The sequence below is a fragment of the Chanodichthys erythropterus genome, chromosome 20 (assembly GCF_024489055.1).
Source record: "Chanodichthys erythropterus isolate Z2021 chromosome 20, ASM2448905v1, whole genome shotgun sequence".
Lineage (NCBI taxonomy): Eukaryota > Metazoa > Chordata > Actinopteri > Cypriniformes > Xenocyprididae > Chanodichthys > Chanodichthys erythropterus.
In genome coordinates, this window is record NC_090240.1 from 34,255,716 (window position 1) to 34,283,288 (window position 27,573).

At 35.4% G+C, this 27,573-nt stretch overlaps 1 protein-coding gene across 1 annotated transcript; it reads left to right on the plus strand.

Annotated features, from left to right (window-relative positions):
• Window positions 1-1,330: 1,330 nt before the first annotated feature.
• Window positions 1,331-13,396, plus strand: LOC137009605 (peptidase inhibitor 16). The gene is made up of 7 exons (XM_067371940.1): window positions 1,331-1,548; window positions 1,692-2,003; window positions 5,765-5,913; window positions 6,043-6,118; window positions 6,208-6,317; window positions 11,955-12,046; window positions 12,162-13,396. Exons 2-7 carry the CDS (start codon window positions 1,848-1,850, stop codon window positions 12,431-12,433), a joined length of 855 nt encoding a protein of 284 aa, XP_067228041.1. The 5' UTR covers window positions 1,331-1,548; window positions 1,692-1,847; the 3' UTR covers window positions 12,434-13,396.
• The last annotated feature ends 14,177 nt before the right edge of the window (window positions 13,397-27,573 follow it).

A 27,573-nucleotide genomic window follows, 5' to 3' on the forward strand; every position in this document is an offset into this window, starting at 1 on the left:
GTTGGCCATGCAGTGTATTTTGCTTTGGTTCCAGTGGTGTAGTCGTTGAACAGGCAGGGAATCAGGGCAGGCAGATATCATTCACAATCCAGTAACACAATAAACAGTCCAAAGGCAGGCAGCAGGGAATCGTAGACGGGGAACAGACAGGGTAAATAACAGGCAGACAATAACAATAAGAAGCGCACAGAAGTGTAACCAGAGTATGCAAGACCTCGCAATGTGTGTGAGGATGTGACTAGCTTAAATAGTCCAGATAATGTGCTGCAGCTGAGTGTGGTGATTACTGATGAAGGGAGTGCAGGTGATGACCAGGGAGGATTATGGGAAATTAAGTCTGGGAATTACTGGAACTGTGACAATAACTCGCAATTGTGACTATCAATTCTGACTTTATAACTTACAATTGCAACTTTATATCACGCAATTCTGACTTTATAACTCACAATTGCAACTTTACTGTATATCATGCAATTTAGAATTTATAACTCACAATTGCGACTTTATATCACACAATTCTAACTTTATAACTCGCAATTGCGACTATATCATGCAATTCTGACTTTATAACTCACAATTGCAACTTTACTGTATATCACACAATTTAGAATTTGTAACTCACAATTGTGACTTTATATCACATAATTTTGTCTTCACAACTCGCAATTGCAACTTTATATCACACATTTCAGACTTTATAACTCGCAATTGTGAATATATCATGCAATTCTGACTTTATAACTCACAATTGCGGCTTTACTGTATATCACACAATTTTGTCTTCATAACTCACAATTGCAACTTTATATAATGCAATTCTGACTTTATAACTCACACAATTCTGACTAACTCACAATTGTGATTTTACTGCATATCACACAATTCAGAATTTGTAACTCGCAATTGTGATTTATATCATGCGATTCTGACTTCATAACTCACAAATCAGAGAAAAAAAGTCAGAATTCTGAGATAAAAAGTCGCAATTACATTTTTTTATTATTTATTTAGTTAGTTACAGAAGCAAGCTTTCATACTTTTGCTTTTTGCATTTTGCACACAAAAAAAAACACCACGCACATTCTCATCAGAATATATAAAAATCTCGTACTTGTAATGTTGTTACTCAAGTTGTAGGGCAAAAGGACCTTATCCTTGAAATCAAATAATCCTCTCTGTTAACAGCTCAGCTATATGGAAAGAATTTCACTGGCGTCACTTACAGTAAATGAGATTTGGGTTTGTGTAACCTACTGTGGGGAGGTACCCACTTCAGAGTTAATATAAGGGTGAATCCTCACTGGAGAGAGCAAAACCTGTTACGGAGGAAATGACTTTAGTATTACGAGTACAGAAGCGTTTCAAGGAAAACACAGGCAGGTCAAATTAAATCATATCCGTTATCTCAGGCATTCCTCTAGCAGAATGGCTATGACATGCTCTGAGACTAAAACCCAGTAATTTATTAGTGCTTTGGAGATCTAGTGCTGCTTGTTGGACTTGCTGGACTTGCTATACAGTTGGAAAGAGTCACGCAAGCACAGTAATGTGAGTAAACTAGTGGAGTGTGTTCATGTGCATGTGGGATATGTAATATGAGCAAGGGGTGGCTTGAGTACAAAATAAAAAGGCTGTGAGTTTCATTCTGGGGTCCTGTATTAACTTTCTCTCTCACTTACACACACTAACAGCCCTGAGAGAGATACTTTAACATGCTCTGAAGGCATTCAGGACAGCAAGTGACGGGGTAAGACTGCGGAGAACAACTCAGAACAAGAGAAGAGGTTCTATTTGACCACAGCCAGCTGATCTAGTCTCCTCAGGGAGGGAGCAGTCGGACAAGCAGCATGTACTGGGACGTGGCCCTCTGGAGCACCGGGCTCTGGGTGATTCTGAGTTTAGCTGCCGGTCAGCTGACTGAGCAGGAGAAAGCAACCATCGTGGACATGCACAACAAGCTTCGCTCTCAGGTTCAGCCCAGCGCTGCCTTCATGCAGAAAATGGTAAGAGATGCACCCGATGCACACAACACACACTGCCAAAAAAAAAAAGGTGTTGTTTGGAGTTAAATAGGCAAATGCATAAAAGTGTATGATTGGATCATTATTCCAGTGATTATTATGTTTCTAGCTTGTTATATGTTTTTGAAAAGTTCTTGTAACCATTATTGATGGAGTGTGAAGCTTTTCATTTCTTAATAACCATGTATAGGAAGACACATCATGGCCATATTTCAGGACAGAGACAAGATTCATCAGGCTCAAATTGTGAAATGATTGGGAGAAAGCATGAAGAATCATGTTCTCAAAGACTTTCAATGAAATTAAGCTCTGGATTCAGATGTGCCAATTCATGTGTAATTGATCTTCGTGTGAAGATGATTCCTAATGCTTCCTCCCAACCATTCTTTCAGAATTTGAGCCTGATGAATCTTGTCTTTGGCATCCTGGAATATAGCCATGATGTGTCTTCCTACATGGTTATTAAGAAATGAAAAGCTACACACTCCATCAATTAGGGTTAGAAGAACTGTTGCCAAACACATAACATGTTAGTAACATGATAATCAGTGCAATAATGATTCAGTCATAGACTCTTAAGTATTTGCATATTTAAATCCAAACAGCAACATTTTGTCATTCCAAACTTTGCTTTAAAAACATCTTACCCCAAACTTGTTAGTGTATATGATACATAAAAAATAACTTTCCTTGCCACATGTGTGTGAGGTCTGAGTTTGATCTCTCATCTCTCTCTATGGACTGTTGATGTTTTGGCATTGCTGTCAATCTTTGTGAGTTTTGAGGTCAAATCATCTCATCATCTGCCATCAATCACTGGAATCATATCTTTTAATGGTCTCATTACAGCAACAATTATCACATTTATATCCACGGTAATTGCGTAATTATTGCCGCAATTAACTTCAAAACACAAGGGAGTTGAAGTAATACAGTAATCATGATTGTGCTTTACCAAATGAAAACTTATATTATTAAATCACTCAGCATAAAGTTATTTAGTATCAATGTTAGTATGTAAAAAGTCCCTCATTGCTGGTGTGTGAAACACCACAACTTGTGTGTCATGTGAATGCACGAAACAGACACACAAGGCTAGTATTATAATGCATGAGTTCCTCCTTTATCAGATAAAGAGGGACTTTTTGCATAGAAATGGTTTATTTTGACTGGATGGAGTGTGTGTGGGTGGGTGGATGCACGGAATACCGTTGCGCAACCTGTATGTGTGTGTGATATGCTGAGGAATGTGAACGTTATGCGAGACCGCAGGAACACTGTGCTGAGTGTGAGCCCCATGTGGTCATCCTGTCTTACTCTCTTGTGTTTGTATTGTGGGTGAAATTCAGAGTCACTGGAAAAGACTCGTATGTTTTGTTCACTTACATTCACACAACAATAGAATGGATTGTACAAACAACATGTCCGGGTCATTATATGCAAATTATATTAAATTGATATGAAATTATATTTTGCATAAAGAAAACAAAGCATATATACACCGATCATGAATAACGTTATTGTGTTGGTCCCTCTTTTGCTGCCAAAACAGCCCTGACCTGCCGAGGCATGAACTCCACCAGACCCCTGAAGGTGTGCTGTGGTATCTGGCACCTTTAAAGGATTAGTTAATTACTGAATTAAAATGTTCCTGATAATTTTCTCACCCCCATGTCATCCAAGATGTTTATTTCTTTCTTCAGTCGAAAAGAAATTAAGGGTTTTAAGGGAAACATTCCAGGATTTTTCTCCATATAGTGGACTTCACTGGGGTTCAACGGGTTGAAGGTCCAAATGTCAGTTTCAGTGCAGCTTCAAAGAGCTCTACATGATCCCAGACGAGGAATAAGAGTCTTATTTAGCGAAACGATCGGTCATTTTCTAAAAAAAAACATTTATATACTTTTTAACCACTAATGCTCATCTTGCACTGCTCTGTGACGTAGACAGAAGTACCAATCCAGTGTCTACAAAGCGAACGTGCAAAGACTAACGCCCTGTTTTGCTATCTATCATTAAATCGTTATGCTGCCTCAGTAGTCTGTCCAAAATATCAGTTTCGTGAGGTACCTTCGTGCGCAAATGCTGCCTGCAAAGTCATTGCCTGACAGCCAGTCAACAGCCTTGATTTTCAGATGCAGCCCATTTCTACACAGCGCTGGAAGAAAGAGCTTGAATTCACCGCAGAATTAATATCATCGCTGAGAAATCTTGTGAGCATTCACATTCATCACAGAATTCTCTGTTAAACCACAGATCTGATATATGTGGTTTGATTCTGCGACAGATGTAACCTAAATGCTTCTCACAAGATTTCACAGCGATGTTATTAATTCTGCGCTGTGTCATCTTGAAACCACGAGAAACATTGTGCCACTAACACTAACAGAAATAACTTGTGGCAGAAATGATCTAAAGTTGTCAAGTGCTTCACACAACTTTTCCCAGCATTTCAAAGCATTAAATATCACCCAATTTGAATGTTATTTTTAATGTGATGTCCAAAACATTATTTGTTCATCTTTCATAGTTTGTCCCCACCTGTAAAGCTAAAAGTTTCACGATGTAGGAAAGCAAACACTTATTTAGAAATAAAAAATACAATAAATTGCCACTGTAGTAGATGCTGCAAAGGAGGTAATGGCTTATTAGCCATTTCCACATCCTAGTATATATTGTTAATATTTATTAATACAACTCAAGCTCAGTGCTTTTCTGTCAGCCCTCACAGCGCTGCTAAATCAGGGGCTGGTGCCACATTAGAACTTTAAAGGTGTTAAAGAGGATGTTTTGTTTTATACATTTTTGCAATATTACTTGAAACTGTCTTTACTAACTGATAAAAGACTATTTATTAGGTGCACTGAAAGGAATAATATTAATATACATCATCTGTGCACGAGGTAGGGCCTTAAAAACATCAGCCAATCGTTTACGCGATCATCACGTAAACGATTGGCCCTCTGGCTTGTCAATCACTGCCATGATGTTCCTTGAGAGATATGAGCGCGGCTGCGCGCTCCAGTAACTTTCCACACTCCACAGGCGCCGCATGCAATGTTTTTGTCAGGAGACAGGAGTAACAACTGCAGATTATGAGTTACCTGCGGTGAGTCCGACATAATGAATCCACTAACACGACACAGCGAATGCCGGTGGTAAACACTCGAGTTCCAATACTTGTGCACGATTTTTGGGAGGCGTTCCTTTGAAGTGAGCTGTGAAGGAGGGGGGCTGTTCTTACGCATGCGCTCATTTCAAAAACTCACTAACAGTCTTTGGATTCTCAGTCGACGAAAAAATCCTCTCTATCACCTTTAAGGGTTAATTCACCCAAAAATGTAAGTAACCTCATTTATTAATCACCCTAATGTCGTTCTACATGTGTAAGACCTTCGTTCATCTTTAAAACACAAAATTAAGATATTTTTAATAAAATCCAATGGCTCAGTGAGGCCATTGACAGCAAGTTAATGCCCAGAAAGGTACTAAAAGACATATTTAAAATGTTTACTGAAATCATGACTTAAACAGTTTGATACACGCTCCAAACCACTGATTCGTAAAGCTTTAAAGCTTCATGAACCATCACTAGATATTGTTGAATAAAGTTGTTATTTTGTTTGTTTTTTGGTGCACAAAAAGTATTCTTGTCACTTTATAACATTGAGGTTGAACCACTTTTTTCTGCTGTCACAAAACTTCAAAGTCAAATAATATCAAATTTGCTTCTATCATTTAAGGTGTGGGACGAGTCACTGCGTGTGGTGGCAGAATCTTACGCCGCAAAATGCATCTGGGATCACAACCCTGATCTTGAGGAGCTTACCATGGGTGAAAATCTCTTTGTCGGCACTGGACGATTTAATGCAACCAAAGCAACACTGAACTGGTATGAAAAATATCTGAACTAAAACATAAATTAGAATGAATGATGAATAAATGAATAAATACCAATGATCTGTAATATGCAGGAAAATGATCTATAAGCAGTAATGCTACTCATTTCTCTGCACTGCAGGTTTGGAGAAAATGTGGATTATGACTATGAAAACAATTACTGTCCTGAAGACAAAATGTGTGGCCATTACACTCAGGTGAACGCTGTTTCTGTTGGGTGCGTTTGATTGGTTTTCGCATTATGAATATGCAGATGTGACGATGAGTTTCTCTGTTGTTGTTGCAGATGGTGTGGGCCGACAGCACCAAAATCGGCTGTGCTTCTCATTTCTGTGACACTCTTGAGGGTCTACAATTTGAGAAGGCCACTCTTCTCGTCTGTGATTACTTCCCTCAGTAAGTGCATTTCAATGACCCTGACTAAACATGACCTCAGTGTTCTAGAATGTGTGTTCTAAAACGTTCTAGAACATGGCCAGTTCTACAATATGTATTGTGGTATAAATTGCATCTTAACCTCATTTAGTCTAGAAGTCTATACCATCAGCTAATACTGAAACAGCTTTAAAGGAACACTCCACTTTTTTTGAAAATAGGCTCATTTTCCAACTCCCCTAGAGTTAAACAGTTGAGTTTTACCGTTTTCAAATCCATTCAGCTGATCTCCGGTTCTGGCGGTACCACTTTTAGCATAGCTTAGCATAGTTCATTGAATCTGATTAGACCGTTAGCATCGCGCTTAAAAATGACCAAAGAGTTTTGATATTTTTCCTATTTAAAACTTGACTCTTCTGTAGTTAAATCGTGTACTAAGACCGGCGGAAAATGAAAAGTTGTGATTTTCTAGGCTGATATGGCTAGGAACTATACTCTCATTCAGGCGTAATAATCAAGGAACTTTGCTGCCGTTCCATGGCTGCAGCAGGCGCAATGATATTACGCAGCGTCTCTCACAAACGTCTCCATGGTTGCAAGGCACGTTCCCTGTGCAAGCAGGGGCTCACGGGCGCTGCGTAATATCATTGCACTGCTGCAGCCATGGAACGGCAGCAAAGTTCCTTGATTATTACGCCTGAATGAGAGTATAGTTCCTAGCCATATCAGCCTAGAAAATCACAACTTTTTATTTTCCGTCGGTCTTAGTACACGATTTAACTACAGAAGAGTCAAGTTTTAAATAGGAAAAATATCAAAACTCTTTGGTCATTTTTAAGCGCGATGCTAACGGTCTAATCAGATTCAATGAACTATGCTAAGCTATGCTAAAAGTGGTACCGCCAGAACCGGAGATCGGCTGAATGGATTAGAAAACGGTAAAACTCAACTGTTTAACTCTAGGGGAGTTGGAAAATTAGCCTATTTTCAAAAAAAGTGGAGTGTTCCTTTAAAACTATCTAAAGCCCTGGGTATACTTAGTTTTGCACAGTCGAAAGCACAGCCTTGCAACGTATAAAAGTAATACACTCTGTCTACTCAATAAAATTGTGGCAACAGATTACAAGCAATATCATTAATTCAATATATAAGAATGTTAATCAGATTAATTCAAATTAAGTCAGCCATTTAAAATGTGTAAAACTAGCAAACAACATTAAAAAAACACAAACTGACATAAAAAGAACTGCCCAACTAAACGAAACAATGATCACCATAATGGTGACCAAATATTTTCAATAAAGTCAACATCTAAATCTCTGTTAATTCTTGTGTTTCTCTTTCCTTCGGTGATTCTGCTTGTTATCATCTTCAATGTTGGCAATAAAATAGTTCATAATTCATCTTTGACGTCTGTCTGTTATTCAGATATTTTTCTTTAAATTGTATTTGTTTTAAATGGTTGACATTTAAGGAATTCTTCTGATTAATTCTAACTCAATTCTATTTGTTGAATTTAATTAATAATATTGCTTGTAATCTGTTCCCCCAAATTTTATGGAGTAGATATCGCGTGTAACTTTTTACAGCACAGGCGTTTGACGTTTTCTTGGAATACCTCGTGAATCAACGCCCCAGGGCATGGTTGCCACCTTGTGGATTAACTAATTACAGCAAAAACAAAATTTAATAAATCCGCATATGCGACCTGCCCGTACAAGTAAAAAAATCCTGCGGTGCGCGTACTTTTCTGATGACAAAATTCGCATCACATGCACTGTACACTCGGTATGCGTAATAAATGAAGTATACTTTGAGGATAAAGCAGTGGTTCTCAACCTTTTTGACTCCAAGACCATTTTCAAAGGCACCCAAAGATATTTCTGCTGTAATATCAAAGCTACTTGTTTTCAAACTTTTTTTTTTATTTACAGAAACTAGAAGTGACAATATAGTCAAATATAAAATTCTAGAAATGAATTTCAGAATATACAAGAGTTGAATGTTCTTCAGTGTCCAATAATGAATTAATTTAGTTTCTTCAGTCAAAATAATGCTCAGTATATTTAGTCATTAGGGGCCAAGCCCCGAAGGGGCTGTAGCCCCTATTGTAATTGTACGTTTTCCCTTTTATTATTATTATTCTTCCTCCCGAATGGGAGTCTATGGCAGCCCTATCAACGGAACATGAGAAAATGATGAAATTTGGCACAGTTGTAGAGATGCTCATGAATAGTGATTGGACCAAATTTGGAGTCTCTAGAACCAACTCTATAGCGCCACCACCAGTTCAAAATTTCAACATTCTAACGGTTTTAACATTTGAACTGTTTGTCATAGAAAAATTAAATTTAGTTCATCTGATTCGTCTCTTCATGCTGATGCTATTCAACTTCTTACATTAAGTCTCCACCCATTACAGTAGCGGCCATTTTGAAAAGTACAGTATTTGTTTTTTTCGCTTCTCCTACTTCAAAATTTGTCCAATTTTGTCCAATCTTTGATCAGATTATCTTTGGACTGAGCCGCACAGAAATGACTGAACAGATTTTTTTTATTCATCTTTGTTCAAAGGTTAATGTCACGAAGTTAACGAGGTCGACCCAAAATTAGTATAGAGGCTGTATCTCGGCCAAACTTTGAGCAATCGAAACAAAAATTGGTACCCTTCATCAGAACCATGGTCTGAGGGTCTATGCCAAACTTGGGAACAGCGCCACCTACAGGTCATGAGATATGAAAAATGGCTATTTTGGCCAATAACTTTTGAACAGTTTGTCAGAAAATCAAGATCTTGGTGTCTATGGATTCCTTGGATCATGCCGAATCCGACGATACCGATTCTGTCAATATTGGATGAATCACGTGTCCGCCATTTTGAATTTTGTCATAAATTGCGATATCTTTTAAACAATTTGACATATCTTCACAAAAATTGGTATGTATGACCTTTAGAAGGTCGTGAAGGTACCTGAGAAGTTTCAGCACAGCGCCACCTACTGTTCCACAGATGTAATGATTATTTCAAAAACGCTTATAACTTTTGAAAACACTTTCCAAAATGTGTATGCTTCATGTCATTTTATTCCCTGGCTTATGCCGATTCCGACAATGTATCATTTGTCATTTTCCTTAAATGTACCTGTCTGCAGTATTGAAGTAAATGAAAAACAGTTTTTTCGCTACTCCTCCTACAAATTTTGGTCAATTTTGTCCAAAATCAGCTCAGATGATCTTTGGACCGAGCCGCACAGAAATGACTGAACAGATTTTTGATATTCACTACCATTTCCGAGATATTCATCTCTGAATGTGACCTTGCTTGTGTTTGTTGTCTTATGCTAGTTAGCTTAGCACAGTAATTGCTTAGCATGCTAAACTATTGCTATTCTTTCTAATGTGGTCTTCAGTCAACAGGTTAACCAAAACTTAGTTGGCATTAAATAACTTTGCATACTAATATGGTTAACATGCTATGAAGCTTTTTTTGTGAACTCTTTCTCACACTGAAACCTCTGCTTAGCATACTGATGAACTTGCATGGCTGATTAGCTCAATGTATTACGCCACGGATCCCGAATGCTCTGCATCGTGGGTTCGAAACTCAGTGTGACACATGCCCAGACCGCATGAGGTACTGTGGCAGGAAAAGATGCAGAACTTGTGTCTGTTCTAGGCATTCTGCCTAAAACTGGTCTAATCTGAAGCTATCACATGCAATTCCTTTATGTCCAAATTCGTAGTTATTCTTCTTCCCCCTGTATGGTAATCAATGAACCATAAGAAGGAAAATTATCAAATTTGGCATGCTTGTAGTGATAGTAATTAAAAGTAATTTGACCAACTTTGGAGTATCTAGGACTAAGTCTATAGCGCCACCACCAGTTCAAATATTCACTTTTGTAAAGGTTATAACTTTTGAACCCTTTGTTCCAGAAAAATGAATGTCAATACAACTGATTCCTCTCTTCATACTGATCACATTCAATATCTTACATTAAGACTCCACCCAGTACAGTAGTGGCCATTTTGAAAAGTACAGTATTCCATTTTTTCACTACTCCTCCTACAATTTTTGTCCAATTTTGTCCAAAATCAGCTCAGGTGATCTTTGGACCGAGCCGCACAGAAATGACTGAACGGATTTTTGATATTCGCTACCATTCCCAAGATATTCATCTCTGAATGTGACCTTGCTTGTGTTTGTTGTCTTATGCTAGTTAGCTTAGCATGCTAATTGCTTAGCATGCTAACCAGTTGTCATTCTCTTTAATGTGGCTCTTCAGCTATCAAGTTAACCATGAGCTTCATTAGCATTAAGTTAGCTTAGCAAGCTAATATGGTTAGCATGCTAAGTAATGCTTTTTTGTAAATTCTTTCTTACACTAAAAGTTCTCTTCCACAGATTGTTGAATGTGCATCAAGTAGCTCAATGTGTAAAGCCAGTTACCTGATGAGCTCTGCACCCCAAGATAGTGGGTTCGAATCCCAGGTGGAGCGGTTTTATGAAATAGTGTGTTTTGATTCCTTTACTGCCTCTTGGATTAGAAATAAATGCTTTTTGTTTCATGCTGTGTTCATTTTCATCTAAGCTTATGTACATAAGTTCTGAGTTCATTTTCGCCCGTAATTCTGAACCAGCTGTTTCATGTTTGTTCATTTTCTGCTGTTTTTCCTCTTCCTGCTCTGTATTGCGCTACAGCATGATGAGCTGCAGAATGATCTAAAGTAGTTATTAAATATAACATTCAGTGCAGTTTTATAAAAATTCTTCATTTTGAGTTCATTTTCACATGAACTAATGAACTTCGGCAGGTGTGCCAACATTCACCTGCACAGTGGCGCAATGAGTTGAGAAATGGACACTGGACTCGGAGGTCGTGGGTTCGAATCCCGTGTGGGGTTCCTTTATACAATTGTGTGTAATGAGTCATTTTGATACCTTTTTTATCCAAATAAGCATTGTACTAATCTTTATTCCTCTTGAATGAGATACAAGTGTTTTTAGTTCATTCCCTGTTCATTCTCTGAACTTCTATTGATTTTCATTTCATTTCCACCTGTCCTTCTGAACCAGCTGTTTTGCATGTACATTCAATTTCTGCTGTTTTTGCTCTTCCTGCTCCGTATTGCGCTACTGCCCCTTCTGGGGCTTGGCCCCGAATTGCTGCTTGCAGCTATACTTCTCATTATTTTTTATATAAAATTAATACAATTATTATAATTTATTACATTTATATTTTTATTTGTTTATATATTAGGTTTATATTATTACATTGAAGCTTATGCTCAGATATTATTATATTATTTATATAAAATAAATAAAATATAAATGTATCATAAAATTCTAGAAATTATATAATTTCTACAATTATTTTAAATCTTCTGTGATTATAGGTTTTCACAAATATTTTTAACTCACAAATGGCACTATTCAAAATATTTTAAAGTTTGACACATCTAGAAAAATGTATTATAAAAATGTACAGATGTTTTTAAGATTTTATACATTTTCATGACTTAGAAATATATAAATGAAGATGACAGTTATTGAGGGAATGAATTAAGACTTAGCTGTTTAAGCTTCTTATATTTAAGCCACATAATAAATAGAAATATTATCTATAAAATACATCCTTCCTTTTTCCTTCATTTCAGAGGAAATTTTGAGGGACAAAAGCCATACGAGTCTGGAGAGCCGTGCTCAAAGTGTCCAGATAACCTACCAGTGTGTGAGAACAAGATCTGCGGTAATGTGAAAACTTTATCAATGCAAATCAACATGAGATAAAACGTGGTAGAAAACAGTCATGAAGAACTAAACTATGCCTGTTTTTGTTGTAAACCCTCCTCTTATCCTCACAGTGGCTGAAAATCTCTTCGATCCATCTGAGGAACCGGACAGCACTGAAGATCTGACTGACTTACCTGAGCGTCCCCGCACGACCACTCGTCCCCACAAGACCATACGTCCCCACACGACCACGGAGCCTGTTAATGCTCCCGGAGAGCCCACACATGTGCACGTTAAAATTGAAGATACAGGCATGGAAAAAACTATGAAGAGTCATGGATCCAAGATGGAAAGCGTCGTATCTCATCTACTGATGCTCATTGGGCTGGCGCTTGTTTTGTGAGAGTCTGGAGTGGATAAGATCCATCGTATCCTGAAGAGACACGCACAAAACACATAAGAAATTATTGTCTTCCTTGGTATTTTTTACTTGTTTTCCAGTATAAATATCTAAATATTGTTAAATCAAGATACATGATAAATGATATTGAGCCTTGTTTGATGAAAAATGCATCAATTCTTTGCTTAAAATAAGAAAAAATACCTGCCAATGAAACTCCTGACTCATAATCACCAAAGGCTTCAAATAGGACGGCAGTAGCATTATTATCCGCTGTAAAACATGGTAGAAAACACAAAACTAAGACATAAAGAGTAAATTAATGTGAATGTGAAGTAAAAACTTCAGATGGTTTCTCTTTGAATTTAACATTTTGTTTTATTGTAGCTTTTTATATAGTGACATGACAACTGTTTATAAATGTTTTTAAGATAATGTCATACAAGCCAGTTTTTTATAGAAGCTTGTTTCTGCCGTGTAATAAAAAATAAGGTATTGCGACTTTTTATCTTAAAATTCTTACTTTTTTTCTTGCAGTTCAGTCAATTTTGCCTTTTTTCCCCCTCAGAATTGTGACTTGCAACGGTAAGAAAATAAGTCAAAATTGTGAATTTAGTTTCATTCCATGGCAGAAACGAGCTTCTGTAAGCTTTATATCATCTGTTCATCTCAATGTCTTCTCAATTTTACCGTATTATGTCACTTTTGCTGGAAATTATTTTCATGGTTTGAATTTGTGGATCGTTTGATGCAGCTTTTGCATGACAGTCATGCTGTTTATAGACTGACAGCATTAGTTTTAATGAACAATTTGAGAATTATTACAATGCACAAGTACATGTTGTATATATTATTAGCAAAGGTCATAAATATAGCATGTATTGTATGAACCGTTTTTCTTTATATATGTGGGCTAAATTTCATTTATAATGTGTTATATTGTGTTAAGCTGGTAAAAACTGGAATGGGAAAACCTAAATGAACTTGAATGCTTCTTAAAACCAGATCCACTCTTATTTTGTTTACTCCATTATTTTATGATTTATCCTATTAAAAAAAATAGGTTTGTTGATCATTTACTTTAATATATGTCCACTATATTTTTGGCTATAATGTTTACACTTATGACAGCTAATATCATCTCCATCAATCATAATTCACAGATGATGATGCATGTTGTACACAGCAAACATCACTAGATGGCAGTATAACTCAAAAGTGTTGACATCGTTCTGTTTTAATGGATTTAAAGCGAATATTTTGCATTTTCAAAGCCCAGTGAAATTAAAAAGGGAGTTTTGTCACTTTTAGTCCATGTCTATTAGCTTTGCTGTCATGTATATGATAGTGTACAATTAAAAATTCACTTTTAGTAGTCTAGATAAAATGCACAGCTAATGGAAAGCCTAACACAAAAATAGCATTTGAGTCTATATTGTATACAATTTTTGACCAATGCTCACTAGAATAATCAGTAAATAGTAAATAATGTTCCTCTTTAATAACGCCAGTCATCTTGGCTTAAATAGATTGTACATAAACCCTATCTTATAAAGATTAATAGAATTAATCTAGTTTATTAATTTAATTCATTATTATTAAATAATTAAATATGTATTTATTTATTTAAATAATTTATTTATAGAGGGTATGCATTGACGTCACTTTCCCGCCAGAACGCGCTCCCTCAGCTGGACCAAAGAATATACACGAAAAAGAAGCGACACTCAACAGAACGTTCCATTGCAACACCGGCGCCCAGCAGCAGCCCTGCGTTTCCGCCATTATGTGGTGAAAGCGAGTTGCAGTCCACTAGTTTCTATGGCAATATCAGCTGTTTTGTTGAAAAAAAAAAAAAAAAAAAAAAAAAAAAAAAAAACCAACATTAAAGCTGAAATCCAAACTGAATGATGACAACACAGAATAAAATAGTATCACTAGTGATAATCAAATCCTTTTAAAAGTTTATTTTACACACTTTGTGTTTAAGTCTTCCATTTTTTTTTCACAAAACCTTTGCTTTCTAGAAACCCTGTCAGTTTGGGTTAAACATATTTAAAAGGCTTATAAACGCTGAATTATTACCAACATATGAAATGGACTATATGCACGGGTTACTTCCTGGTTGTAGTTAAGCCAGCTCGAGCACTTCCGGTGAACAGTTAGCTGTTCATTCTGTGAGATAGGTATAAACGGAGGTCGGAGCCAGCTGCAAGTGGGTGGGACATTAAGCCGCAAGTGGGCGGTACAAACTAATAGAAGATTTTGATTGGTTTGTTTAATGTCATGTAATATTGTTCACGCTCCTGGTGGCGGTAGCGCGTGAATTTGGTTGCGATCCGTCAAACAGAAGAAGAATAAGAAAAAGAAGACGAAGAAGAAGCTGTCTGACAATATCCCTGCGTTCCAATGTCCATACTATCCATCCTAAATAGTATGTGAGATTAAAATAAGTGTGTGCCAAAGCATAGTATGTTGAAAAGAGTATGCCAAAAGTCCCCGGATGGTCTACTATTTCCGGTAGATTTTCGAAGTGTGGATCCGTGCACACTATAAAGGCTAATATTGCCCACAACCCATTGCGCATTGGACGAGGATTCAGTTCAGAACTACAAACACGAGTAAAAAGTGTTAAAAAACTACAAAACATGGCGGATACGCGCGATCGACGCTGAGAGATTTGAGTGACTAATAATCAGTTTAACCTGATAGAAAATATATATTTAATGTTACCCGTGTAATTTTTCATCTGTAAATACCAGTGTGGACTTTTATAAAGATCCGAATGGCCATTAACTTTTAAATGCATCATTCTGCATTAATATGAGGAGAGTTCTCCACATGAAAGACCCGCGACTGCAGATCAACGTGCTGTATTTCTCTCCGATTTGGTAGGAAATTAACTAAATGAAATGTGGAGGATGTAAGATGATTGACAGGCCAGTTTACGGTGACAGGATGCGACAGAGAGAAAAGACGCGATTGTATGACGTGTTAGTATGTCCCAAAGCTTGTCTACTCTTTTACTACACACTCAAAAGTAAGTACTTTTTGTTCACAGAAAGAGTATATACTTTTAGGGCGTAGTATAAGTAGGCGAATTGGAACGCAGCAAATGTTTTTTCAAACAACTGCAATCTGCTCTCCAGGTTATGGATACAGTAGACCATAAACCGGTAACATTAATGTAGCTTAATTGCATGTCAGTTTTGCTAATGATTTGGACTGTACAGATTTATAAACTGTTCATAGCGTTTGCAAATCGATTTAGGATATTTTATCATCTTAAAATTATTGTTTTTTCTTTGCTTTCTTTAATGTGAACATGAAACTAAAATTCCAACTCATTGGAATTTCACACACACACACACACACACACACACACACACACTCGCATGCACACATTGTTTTTTGTGATTTGTTGGCACATTCCATAGACGTAATGGTTTTTATACTGCACAAAACGTATTTTCTATTGCCCTACACCAACCCCTACACCTAAACCTAACCCTTTACAGGAAACTGCACATTTTTAATTAAAAAAAAATCCTTCTGCATGATTTATAAGCCTTTTGAAAAATAGGGACATGCTGCAATGTCACATAATACCCACCGCATCACTGTGTGTGTATATAATATGTAATATGTATATATGCACTAATCAGTTATAAGATAAGTAGAACTGTGTCAATCTGGGTTTCATGTTGACAATAAAATGTATGGTAGTTCAGACCATGCATATTTTTCTTTTTTCACTAATTGAAAATTGGCATTCAAACTTCAATATTCATAACCATGCTTATCAGCACTGTTGATAAATTCTATTGTTGTTGTTGTTTGTCATTAATCCAGCCTGCCAGCCATGACACTACCTTGCAGGCACTGGCATTTTTTTACAGAACTATATTTTGCTTATCATTATTTAATGTTAATTTACCTCTGTCTTTTTTGTTTTTAACTGATAGAGAGCTTGCCCCCAAAAAATCGAACCAGGACTGTGGTCAGAGACTGTCCTCAATGACATTACGGTGAGATTTTTTTTGTAGGCATAATATACTTGTGATCACAAGTCCTGCTTTTAATATGTAAGCCCCAAATGCATATGTTGTGTGTTTATCACAGCAGTTAATTTATTGTATGTTTGATTTCATCACTAGGATTATGAAAGACAAAGGATGTCAAATAACTGTGGAGTATTTGTCTTGATGGCAAGTATATGTAAATGAGGAGCAGAGAATTGTAATCACTCGCAGTCTTTTACCCATTTGATTTTTTTTTAATTATTATTGTTTCTTTGAATACAGTATGCACTGTATGTTACTCTGGGGAATAAGTTTGACTTCACTGAAGTAATTATTATTTTTTTTTTTTTTTTTTTTTTAGATTTAGCTTTAGTTTTAGCTTTAGTTTTTGTAGTTATATATTTTAAATACAATTCAACATTATACTAATTTATGTAATTGGCGAACATAAGGAAATGGTGATGTGCTGTCCTGCTTGACAATTTCTCGTTAGAGTAAGTGTTTTTGTGGTGTTTTTAAGAAACCTTTAAAGAAAAGAAAAAAATAATTCTTGTTCACTTGTATGCTGTCAACAGTTAATTCTGTTCAACTGAACAGTCACTGAACAGAATGATACAGTGAATCACTCATAATACTCAGTAAAACTTTATTCTGCAAACCCTGGGTGAAAGAAATAGCAAAGTGTTTCAGATAAAAATCATAATAATAATTATTATGATTGTTCTTGAAATGTTTGTGCATGTTAAACAATAGATATAAACTCATGCATATCTTGTATGGCATGGGGAAAGTTTTAATTCAGGTCAACCCTAGTGTTCATTGTGGTTTTTGTGCACCCACCAGGTTATGCTGGGAAGGGCAAGCGAGGTGAGCTTTCAGGAATTTACAGCGAAGCCATGCATCCAGGATTTTGCAATGTCCACTGCATACAGGATTATTGTTCATAATTTGTTTTAGAAATAAAATAATTTACCCACCCTGAGTCTGAATTGTGATTTGAGAATACATTTATTTGTGTAATGTTCTGAAGAACGTTAGTTGGTCATTTGCTGTAATTTGAGTAAAAACAAATATGAAAAATAAAAATGTTCAGTACAGGTGAATAGTAAGTAACAGTATTCAACATTTTCTTTATGCATCACACATTTATTTCCTGAGTGCAATTGCATCTCACTTTAATATGTTCTTTGTTAGGCTACTGTAGATTGTAAAATACAATATCCAGAAATATGCTTGAATTACATTACAGCTAAAAGGATTTAAAATGGCATCATCACAAAGGATGACAAACGGTGTAAAAACGTGATTCAGTGTTGACAATGAATGGTATTTGGATACAAACAATAATTACAAAAATGTAAGAATTTCAATTCAAACTATGAAAATGCGTTATTTATACATTTTTTAAGATACTATGAACTCCAGCCTACTTGTGGCATAAGCTCCACCCACTTGCTGTTGTTGACGTAAGCTCCTCCCACTTGCGGGTCTCCGGGCTGCAGCGATATCTACTTGGGCTGCAGCGATATCTACTTGCATTCTGTAGTCGTTGTACATCGACAGAAAACCATCTATGGTTGACTTTTTAATGTTGTATTTATATTTTAATGAAGTTATCACATTTACCTAATTTGCCAATAAACCAGTTTTATTGATTGCAATAAAGACGAAGCTATTGGGACTGTTTAAAAATGCCTTGTCTGTAATTAGACACGCACACACATTTTTTCCCAGCACTTCAAATGTTATTTTTAATGTGATGACCACAAACATTATTTGTTCATCCTTCTGAGATTGTCCCCATTGTAAAACCGAACGTTTAAAAATATAGGAAATTTAACATTTGATAGAAAACACTTATCTAAAAATAAAAGACAGTAATTAGCATTTTAACCACCAGATGGCGGCAAAGTAGCATTTATTTGCGCACATATCAGCCATTTCCTCTAAACGTTTTTCACTTCGTTTTTGACTAAATATTAAACATTAAAAAAATAACTAGGTTTAAAATACATTTTGTCAATGTGAAGTATGAAATACTCACAAAATCTTATGAAAAACAATAACTTTTATTGTGAATTACACAGAAAGCGAGCACCGTGCTCTCCCTTTGTAATCACAGCAGCTGTCAGTCAGTGCAGTGCAAGATCAATGATTTCAGCACACTTGTGAAAACACACATTTATTCAATTAATCTAACTAAAGTGCACAATAAATATTTAATTTTTGAAGCTTTTTTCACATAAAAGTGTGAAAACTAATGGTCGAATTGAATTTAGCCGTGGAGGAACATTGAGTTACGTCTTTATTCATTTATTTTCTATGCTGTCTTACGTTTGAATAACTAAATTAATGCTATGCCTGACTATTTAAGTGACTATATTCTGATTATAAACTAAGTATTACACTACTGATGCTCAACACACCAGCAAATGACATCTCACCGGAAGTTTTCGAGCTGGCTTATATTAATGCGGAAGTTCTAAAGAACGCTCCGTGCATATAGTCCATTAAATTAAGTTCATGCATCAGAAAAATTGGGAATGTTGGACAATAAATATATGAATATAACAGCTTGATTTTGCAGTGGTGTCTAGTCTGTTAAAGCAAAAGTGTCCAAGAGTGTGAATTATGGGATAACGGACACAGCAATGCATCACGTATTATGAGATCATTATGTTTAGCGTGATCCATTAAAATGTACAGTATAGCCAATTTTAATTCAGACCTAGATACTATTATTACTATTACTCCACTAGGTCTAAAATATAGGCTATTGTTTGCTTTAAATATGATTATCTTAAATTTATTAATTATTAATTTATTATTAAGTGTGTAAAGTTGCATAAAACAAAGCAGGCTATCTACGTTACCTCAGATGGACGAATGGTTGGATTCCACAACTGGTAAAATAAAACTGTCCAGCTGTCCATTTACTGTAGGAGCCATACAATTTACTGGCGACTGTTTTGGTCCAGTTAGTATTTTCACCCCATAATGGCGGCGGCGCTGCCAGAGCGCCATCTAGTGGCTGTTACCCAAAAAGTATCAGAGTGTCGCCTCTTGGGTTCTAAGCTCTTTGGCTGGACTGATTGGTAAAAGAACCTGCTGCATGACTGGATTTAATAGGGCAAAGTGCGAAAACGCGAGTAAAACAAACGATTACACTAAAGATTGACTCGAAAGTGTTCCTTATACCATTTCAAATAAACCTAATCCATATTGACATGCAGGTAGGAATCGTGTTTCCTGACATATATGAATGATTTCGACGCCGGGGAAATACATAAAGCAAATCTGCCTGTGTTATATAACTACAATATAGGTAGGTTTAAATCGCAGTGATCACTTTATCAATGTTAAATATTTCGTTATATCGTCCAGCCCTAAAACTTCTAGTTTTTGTCAGTGTTACTTAAAAACACACAATTATGCAGAATATAAGATGGAAAAATATTTAATTGATGATTTGTCAACATAATATATAACAATACAATACATATACGGTATGATTTTACCTCAAAATCCAACATTTTGACACAAAATGATAACTGCAAATCCATGTTTCTCTGCTGGAGTCCAGCTGTTTCTGTAAATTGCGAATCCATCTTTTTTTCTGTAGCTTTCGGCAGTCTTTAAATATATACCTCAGGTTTTGTGTCAAAGCTATTTGTACAGTCAATCACAAAGCTCTTTCCCGTTTTGGATGTGTTTTGTGTTTTTTTCGCGGCATTCACGCTGAAAACCAATGCTGCCACTCAGTGGGCGTAACTGCTGGTGTAACGGTCAACAGGGACGTCACGTGCATACCCTCTATCCCTCATCCTCGATTCAACCGTCTCGACTCAATTGTTTGTTGTCCCCCTGCTGGTAGATGTTGTAACTACACCACGTATTGAGTATACAATGGTTAACATAATCTAATCTAATCTAATCTAATCTAATATAATATAATATAATATAATATAATATAATATAATATAATATAATATAATATAATATAAAACATACACAGTATACAGTTACGATCAGCCTTAGAGATACAGAACAGCCAACTTTTTTTTTTTTTTTTTTTAATCCGAAATTGAAGACGTGCATCTGCTTTGACGTGTTTCGGATCAAATCAAGAGCTTTGTTCATTTCTGTTCATTCATCGTAACAGGATTAAAACACTGGGACAAATGGGCTACTCAAAGTGAAATCCAGCACTAGACCTTTCCTCATATCAACTCTGTTCAGCAGGACTGATTAACATTTGTAAAGAACAAAATGTCAACATCTCACATAGCCTACCGTCTGTGCTGCACATAAATGACGGGATTAGATCCATCAGATGGGATATTCACCAAACATCACTTGAACTTTTTGATCGTTATGTCGTGTGTTTATCCGTCCCGAGTGTGATTCTGTCAACGGTTCACTCGAGAGAGTCAAAGCCACCTTGACTTTCTGACGCGCGCGACATAACAAACAAGATTAATTGCAAAAGCAAACAGATTTATCTTGTGCCTTCTGTTTTGTAGAGTTTTTAACGACTTTTTTTATATAAATACAGTAAAGGAATACAAAAACACATTAAAAAAAATCTATTTATCTATCGTCTATCTATATAGCAAGCTAGTTAGCTAGCCAATCATTCATTCATTCATTACAATTATTTAATTTATTTAAAATGATTTATTTATCTAATATTGAATTATTTATTTATCTATCTATCTATCTATTTATTATTTGAAAGTAATGTTTATCAATTTTATTATTATTTATTTTGTTATTTATTCATTTAAAATTATTTCTCTAAAATTATTTGTTTTTTATTTGTTTATTATGTGAAACTATGTTTGTTTAAAATAATTTAACTATAATGTTTATTTATTTAAATTATTTATTTATAATCTATTATTTATTTATTTAAAAAAATTTGTTATTTAAAACTATTTATTTTATTATTTATTCTTTATTTATTTACTTTTATCTTTAAATTATTTCTATAAAATTTTGTATTAATTTAAATATATTTATTATGTAAAAATGGTTAGTTTGTTTAAAATAATTTATCTACTTTTTATTTATTTTAATCATTTATTTATTTAAATGATTTAATTAAATTATTTAGTATTTTAAATTATTTTAATTATTATGTATTTTATTATTTATTTTAATATTTATTAAAATGATTTATCTAAAAATATGTATTTGTTTATTTTTTATTTAATATGTAAAATTGTTTGTTTGTTTGCAAATTCCTAAACTTTTCATTTCAAATCAGAGTTTGTATGAATTTATCTCAGAGCTGATTGGTTCAACTTTTCATTGATGAACTTTCTTTTTCTTCTGTTCTCTTCTTAATACTTTTCCCTCATAAGTTTAAGAAAACTCACCCACTCATTCTTCTACTTTCTCTCACATGTTCAGAGTGTGTGATCCAGTGGCATCTCCACAGGCCTGATGTTCAGATTAATGGACCTCATCCAGATGAAGTCTCGGCCTAAACCTGCCGGATTATTGTGTTCCACTGGGCCAGAGAGCTTTACCTCGTTCACATCTATCATGACTACCGTAAGCCTGCTTCACCATCAGACACAAAACCCACACATCTGAGCAACATTACATCGCTTTGATGCTGGATTATACGTGAGCGAATGAAGACGGAGAACTCTTCAAACCTGGAAATCAAGCAGGACGAAGTCAAAGCAAGCAGAAAGAGAAATATTCAGTTGAATGATCCTTATCTCCAATGCTTAGATGATTCCTGGACTTTCAAAGATAAGATGATAAAAAGATAGAACGGTCAATCTGTTTTCATAAGGTGAAATCTGTTCAACACAGAACAGAAATATCATAATATATAGAGTCGTTCTCACAAAACAAAAATGATTTAGTATGCTCCCATACTGTAATGAACAGAATACTGAAGATTTTAGATAAACTACAGTTAGAGTATTATGCATAAGAATAATTTTTTTAAATAAACATTTTTCATTTCAATTACTTCAGTTAAAGCACTTCTAACATAATAACATGGTTTATAACTTCGGAGCAGTAGGTGGCGCTATGACGAAACTCTGCATGCATCCTCAAGTAATGTCTGTGATGGCATGTACCAAGTTTCATGTCAATACTAAAAACTTTTTCAAAGATACAGCCGCATATCCATTTTGGCATGCTCACAGTCAAATTTGTTGATGCAGTATAAAACAATACTTGGATCTATCAAAAATCTTTTTATAACTTTTTGTCATGAGTGTCTGTAAATGTTACACACCACATTTCGTACAAATCAGACACATTTTGCAGCAGGAATTTGAAAAAAAAAATAAAATTCAATATGGCGGACAGTAAGTAATGTAAAATATGTCAAATTTTGTATCGTAGGACTCGGCATATGCCAACAAATCTAATAATGTAAGTTAAATGATGATATGTTGAATTTTTAATATGTTATAAGCTTTTTCATGAATGTCATATCTCTTGACCACACTTGACCTAAAACTTTACAGGTCCTCCTATGGCCTCGATGAATCATACCGAGTTTCGTAACAATACATGTTTTACATGCGTTTGTAAAACACAGCATTTTATGACAAAATTCAAAATGGCCAACCAAAGAAAATTGGATATCATTCAACTCGGCATGCCTCAAGGAATCTAAGAAGACCATCCTCATGATTAGGACCAGGTATTCAAAAGTTATAAGCAAAAATAGCCATTTTTCCTATCTTGGCACCAGTAGGTGGCGCTGTGATGATACTTTGCATGTACCCCCATGTCATGCCTTTAATGACATATACCAAGTTTGGTGTAAATACACCAAATCATTGCAAAGATACAGTATCAAATCCATTTTTGCATGCTCACCGTCAAAATTCGTTGATCTGCTATATGAGCACGGATTGGCTGATCAAAAATATTTTAATAACTTTTTGCCTGGAGTGTGAGTAGATGCTACATTCCACATTTCGTGCAAGTTGGACAAAAGCTCTAGGAAAAGTAAAAAAAAGTAGGTTTTTCGGAAAATTTTCATGACGGAAATGGCGTCATAGGGTGCATGAGCCATGGAATCACAGGGGGAAAAAAATTGTTTCTAGGACTTAAGTTATGAGTACGGAGCCCCAGACATGACACGTAGGAAAAAAATAGTAGGTTAAATCGTGCGCACAATTTAGTAAATCGAGGGAACGAATTACTAAATCTTGCACACGAATTAGTACATCATGCGCACAAATTAATAAATCGAGGGAACGAATTAGTAAATCAAGGGAATGAATTAGTAAATCGAGGGAACGAATTAGTAAATCGTGCACACTAATTAGTACATCATGCGCACAAATTAGTAAATCGAGGAAATTAATTAGTAAATAATGCGCATTAATTAATAGATCAAGGGAAAGAATTGGTAAATCGAGGGAACGAATTGGTAAATCGAGGGAACGAATTAGTAAATCGTACACACCAATTAGTAAATCATGCGCACTAATTAGTAAATCGAGGGAACGAATTAGTAGATCGTGCTCACGAATTAGTAAATCATGCGCACTAATTAATAAATCGAGGGAACGAATTAGTAGATCGTGCTCACAAATTAGTAAATCATGCGCACTAATTAGTAAATCGAGGGAACGAATTAGTAGATCGTGCTCACAAAATTAGTAAATCATGCGCACTAATTAGTAAATCGAGGGAACGAATTAGTAGATCGTGCTCACGAATTAGTAAATCATGCGCACTAATTAATAAATCGGGGGAACAAATTAGTAAATCGAGGGAACGAATTAGTTAATTGTGCACACAAATTAGTAAATCATGCGCACTAATTAATAAATTGAGGGAACAAATTAGTAAATCGAGGGAACGAATTAGTTAATCGTGCTCACGAATTAGTAAATCATGTGCACGAATTAGTAAATCGAGGGAACGAATTAGTAAATCGAGGGAACAAATTAGTTAATTGTGCACACAAATTAGTAAATCATGCGCATTAATTAATAAATCGAGGGAACAAATTAGTAAATCGAGGGAACGAATTAGTAAATCGTGAGCACTTAACCTCATCTTAAAAAAAAAAAAAAAAAAAAAAACTTCTTATTCCTATCCTTTCACTTCCTCTAATCCCTCTCTATTGTAGCTTAGGATAATCTGAGCACTGCCTATAACTTGTATTATGAGCACTTCTTGTCTATTTGCCTCGTCATGACGACTCGCTTGTTGTATTTCCTCACTTGTAAGTCGTTTTGGATAAAAGCGTCTGCCAAATGAATAAATGTAAATGTAAATGTAAATCGTGCTCATGAATTAGTAAATCATGCGCACTAATTAATAAATCGAGGGAACAAATTAGTAAATCGGGGGAACGAATTAGTCAATTGTGCACACAAATTAGTAAATCATGTGCACGAATTAGTAAATCGAGGGAACGAATTAGTAAATCGAGGGAACAAATTAGTTAATCGAGCTCACGAATTAGTAAATCATGTGCACTAATTAATAAATCGAGGGAACAAATTAGTAAATCGAGGGAACAAATTAGTAAATCGAGGGAACAAATTAGTAAATCGAGGGAATAAATTAGTAAGTCGAGGGAACGAATTGGTAAATCGTGCACGCAATTTAATTTTTTATTGTTCGGGGCTCCGTATATGAGCATGAACATGAGTGAATCTTTGAACTGTTGGTAGTGCAAGAGGGTTTGAGAGACTATGTAACATATGTAATGGCAATGGTAACATTTCAGACTGTCCTCTATCTGTGTGCCAAATTTCATAACTTTTTACCATACGGTTCTATGGGCCGCCATAGACTCGGAAGAAGAAGAAAACTAACGATTTCAGTAGGGATTTCAGTAGTTTCCGTAGGACCCTAATGAATAATCCATATATTACAGTCATAATCATATTCTATCATAATTTCTATATATTATAGAGTCATTTTAGCAGTAACCTTCAGTTCTCTGAAAATTACCATTAAGTGACAAATAAAACGTGTCCAACGGAGCAAATAAAACAAATCCTTACAATCTCAAGATTTTACATTGAACCACACCATTACAAATCTGAGACAAAGACCGTCAGTTTTAAAGCTAATCTTTGAGAGCTTCAGTCTGTTGTAAAGGTCCACAATGCTAATAGCTTTCATTGAAGACTCTTATTCAAAACCTTGTTCAGCTCAAACCACGTGTCTGGAGTGACTCTGCCCTCGGCTGACATTGAGAAGAGTTTTAAGGGTTTTGTGTCCTCTAGTGACGCACGACAGACCCTGCGATGTGTTAATTAATGTGTTTTTTTATGAATCTCTCGACTCATTATCAACAAAGACAGTAATTAAACTTCACTGGAGTTAGAAACTCGTGCAAAAAAAAAAAAAACACGCCAACTAGAGAACAAAGACATGAAGAGCAGATGAAGGACACACGGTTTCAGGGTCACCATTTCTAGCTGCTCTGTCTATATTAAGAAGTCATCTATTATATGTTAATCTGTGTGTGCGCCAGTGTTGCCAAGGCCATGTTTTTCCCATGGAATTGGGCTACTTTAAAGGTTTTGTGAACTGCATTGTTTTATTGTTTTATGTTTCCTGGGGTGCACTTATAATGGTAGTATGCTTTTTACATCAAAAATTGTCATAATTTAGAAATAAAAGGCATTTTTCCTACCCTGATTTCAGCCCTCTGATTTGAACTCTCTGTTTTAAAGGGCGTGTCTGCTGTGAGACTTCAGTGTAAACGCCCACTGCTGTGATTGGCTGACATCTTTGCATATGAAATAGCCAAGTATTACTCTCTCTTTTAGCACATTTTTACTATTACGGCTTTCAAAGTTAACTAATCGTGAAAAATGTTGATTATAGCATTACATTGAGATCTATGGCATTATATTTAGATCGTGGCATGAAAGGTTGCAGTGATGAACATTGTAGCCGATCACAGACATGTTTTTGAGCATGTGAAAGCAGTGATCGCATCATTGCAACTCAATTTCTGCACACTAACAAATGCTTTCATCATAACTAACAGTGCAAACGCGATATAACTAAGAGATTCGTTGAATAAAGCAGGAGTTTTGGTTTGATTGACAGCTCCAGCGATTGTAAAGGGAGCGTTCTTTGATCGCTTTCTATATATAATTTAATCACAGTTTAAATAACAGAATATTTTCATCCTACTAAGAGAAACAATGGGAAGTTGAGCGTTTAGTTTCTGGTTTGATTTATTGACATAGACAAAGAACATCTGACTGCACATGAATCATTACATTAGAATGAACACAGTTACTGACATGTTGTTGCATTACTGTCGAGTCCATATCGTAAAAGCCTGTTTGCAAAAGCCTGTGCCGAAATTTACCAAATATTTACCAAAGAATCCACAGTGAAATGTACTGAATACAAATAAATAAAGCTCAACTGAGACATGTACATTGTTAAAAATTAATAACCATATTCCAAACATTAGGATCCTTTGAAAGGTAATGTTATTTTAGTCCTGTATCGCTCTTCTCTCCTCCTCATCTCACTAACACCAGTGGGCGGGGCTAACGTTGCAGTGATGAGGTAGTTGATTTCTTCTGCGGAGGTGTTTCATCAGTGTTGCCAAGTCTGCGGTTTTCACGTGGAATTGGGCTACTTTAAAACTGATGCCGTTGAGTAGCAATAGACCCTTTTCACATTTCCTGGTTTCTCAGATGCGGAAGTCGTCATATTTGATAAAAGTCTATGGCGAATGAGGGAATACATTAAATATATTTTTTGTTTTCCCATTTTCTCAAATAGCATAAGAAAAACTAAACAACGTTTTCACAACTTTCAAAAAGATTAAAAAATAGAGAGAGATTGATAACGGCAGTCAGTAGAGAGAAAGATGTCAACTTTACCGTCACTCCCATAGCCACTGAATCACCCACACTGCAGCTTTAACTATTTTTTTGTCATTTGATGACAAGGTAATACAATACTAAGTATAGAGTTATAAATGCTCAAACATTTAAAAAAAATAAATAAATAAAATACAAAAATTTTTGCAAGAGTTACGATGCTAATAACTACAGAAGAGGATTAGGGCCAAGCAATAATAAAAAAAATAAACCATCTCGAGATTAAAGTCATTAAATTTCGAGAAAAAAACTCGTT

What these genes read in the sequence shown, in the direction of transcription:
- LOC137009605 (XM_067371940.1), top strand. Translation starts at nt 1,848, where the DNA reads ATGTACTGGGACGTGGCCCTCTGGAGCACCGGGCTCTGGGTGATTCTG. An exon ending in CTGCCTTCATGCAGAAAATG is followed by an intron (nt 2,004 to 5,764) that starts GTAAGAGATGCA and finishes CTATCATTTAAG; the next exon opens with GTGTGGGACGAGTCACTGCG. An exon ending in ACCAAAGCAACACTGAACTG is followed by an intron (nt 5,914 to 6,042) that starts GTATGAAAAATA and finishes TCTGCACTGCAG; the next exon opens with GTTTGGAGAAAATGTGGATT.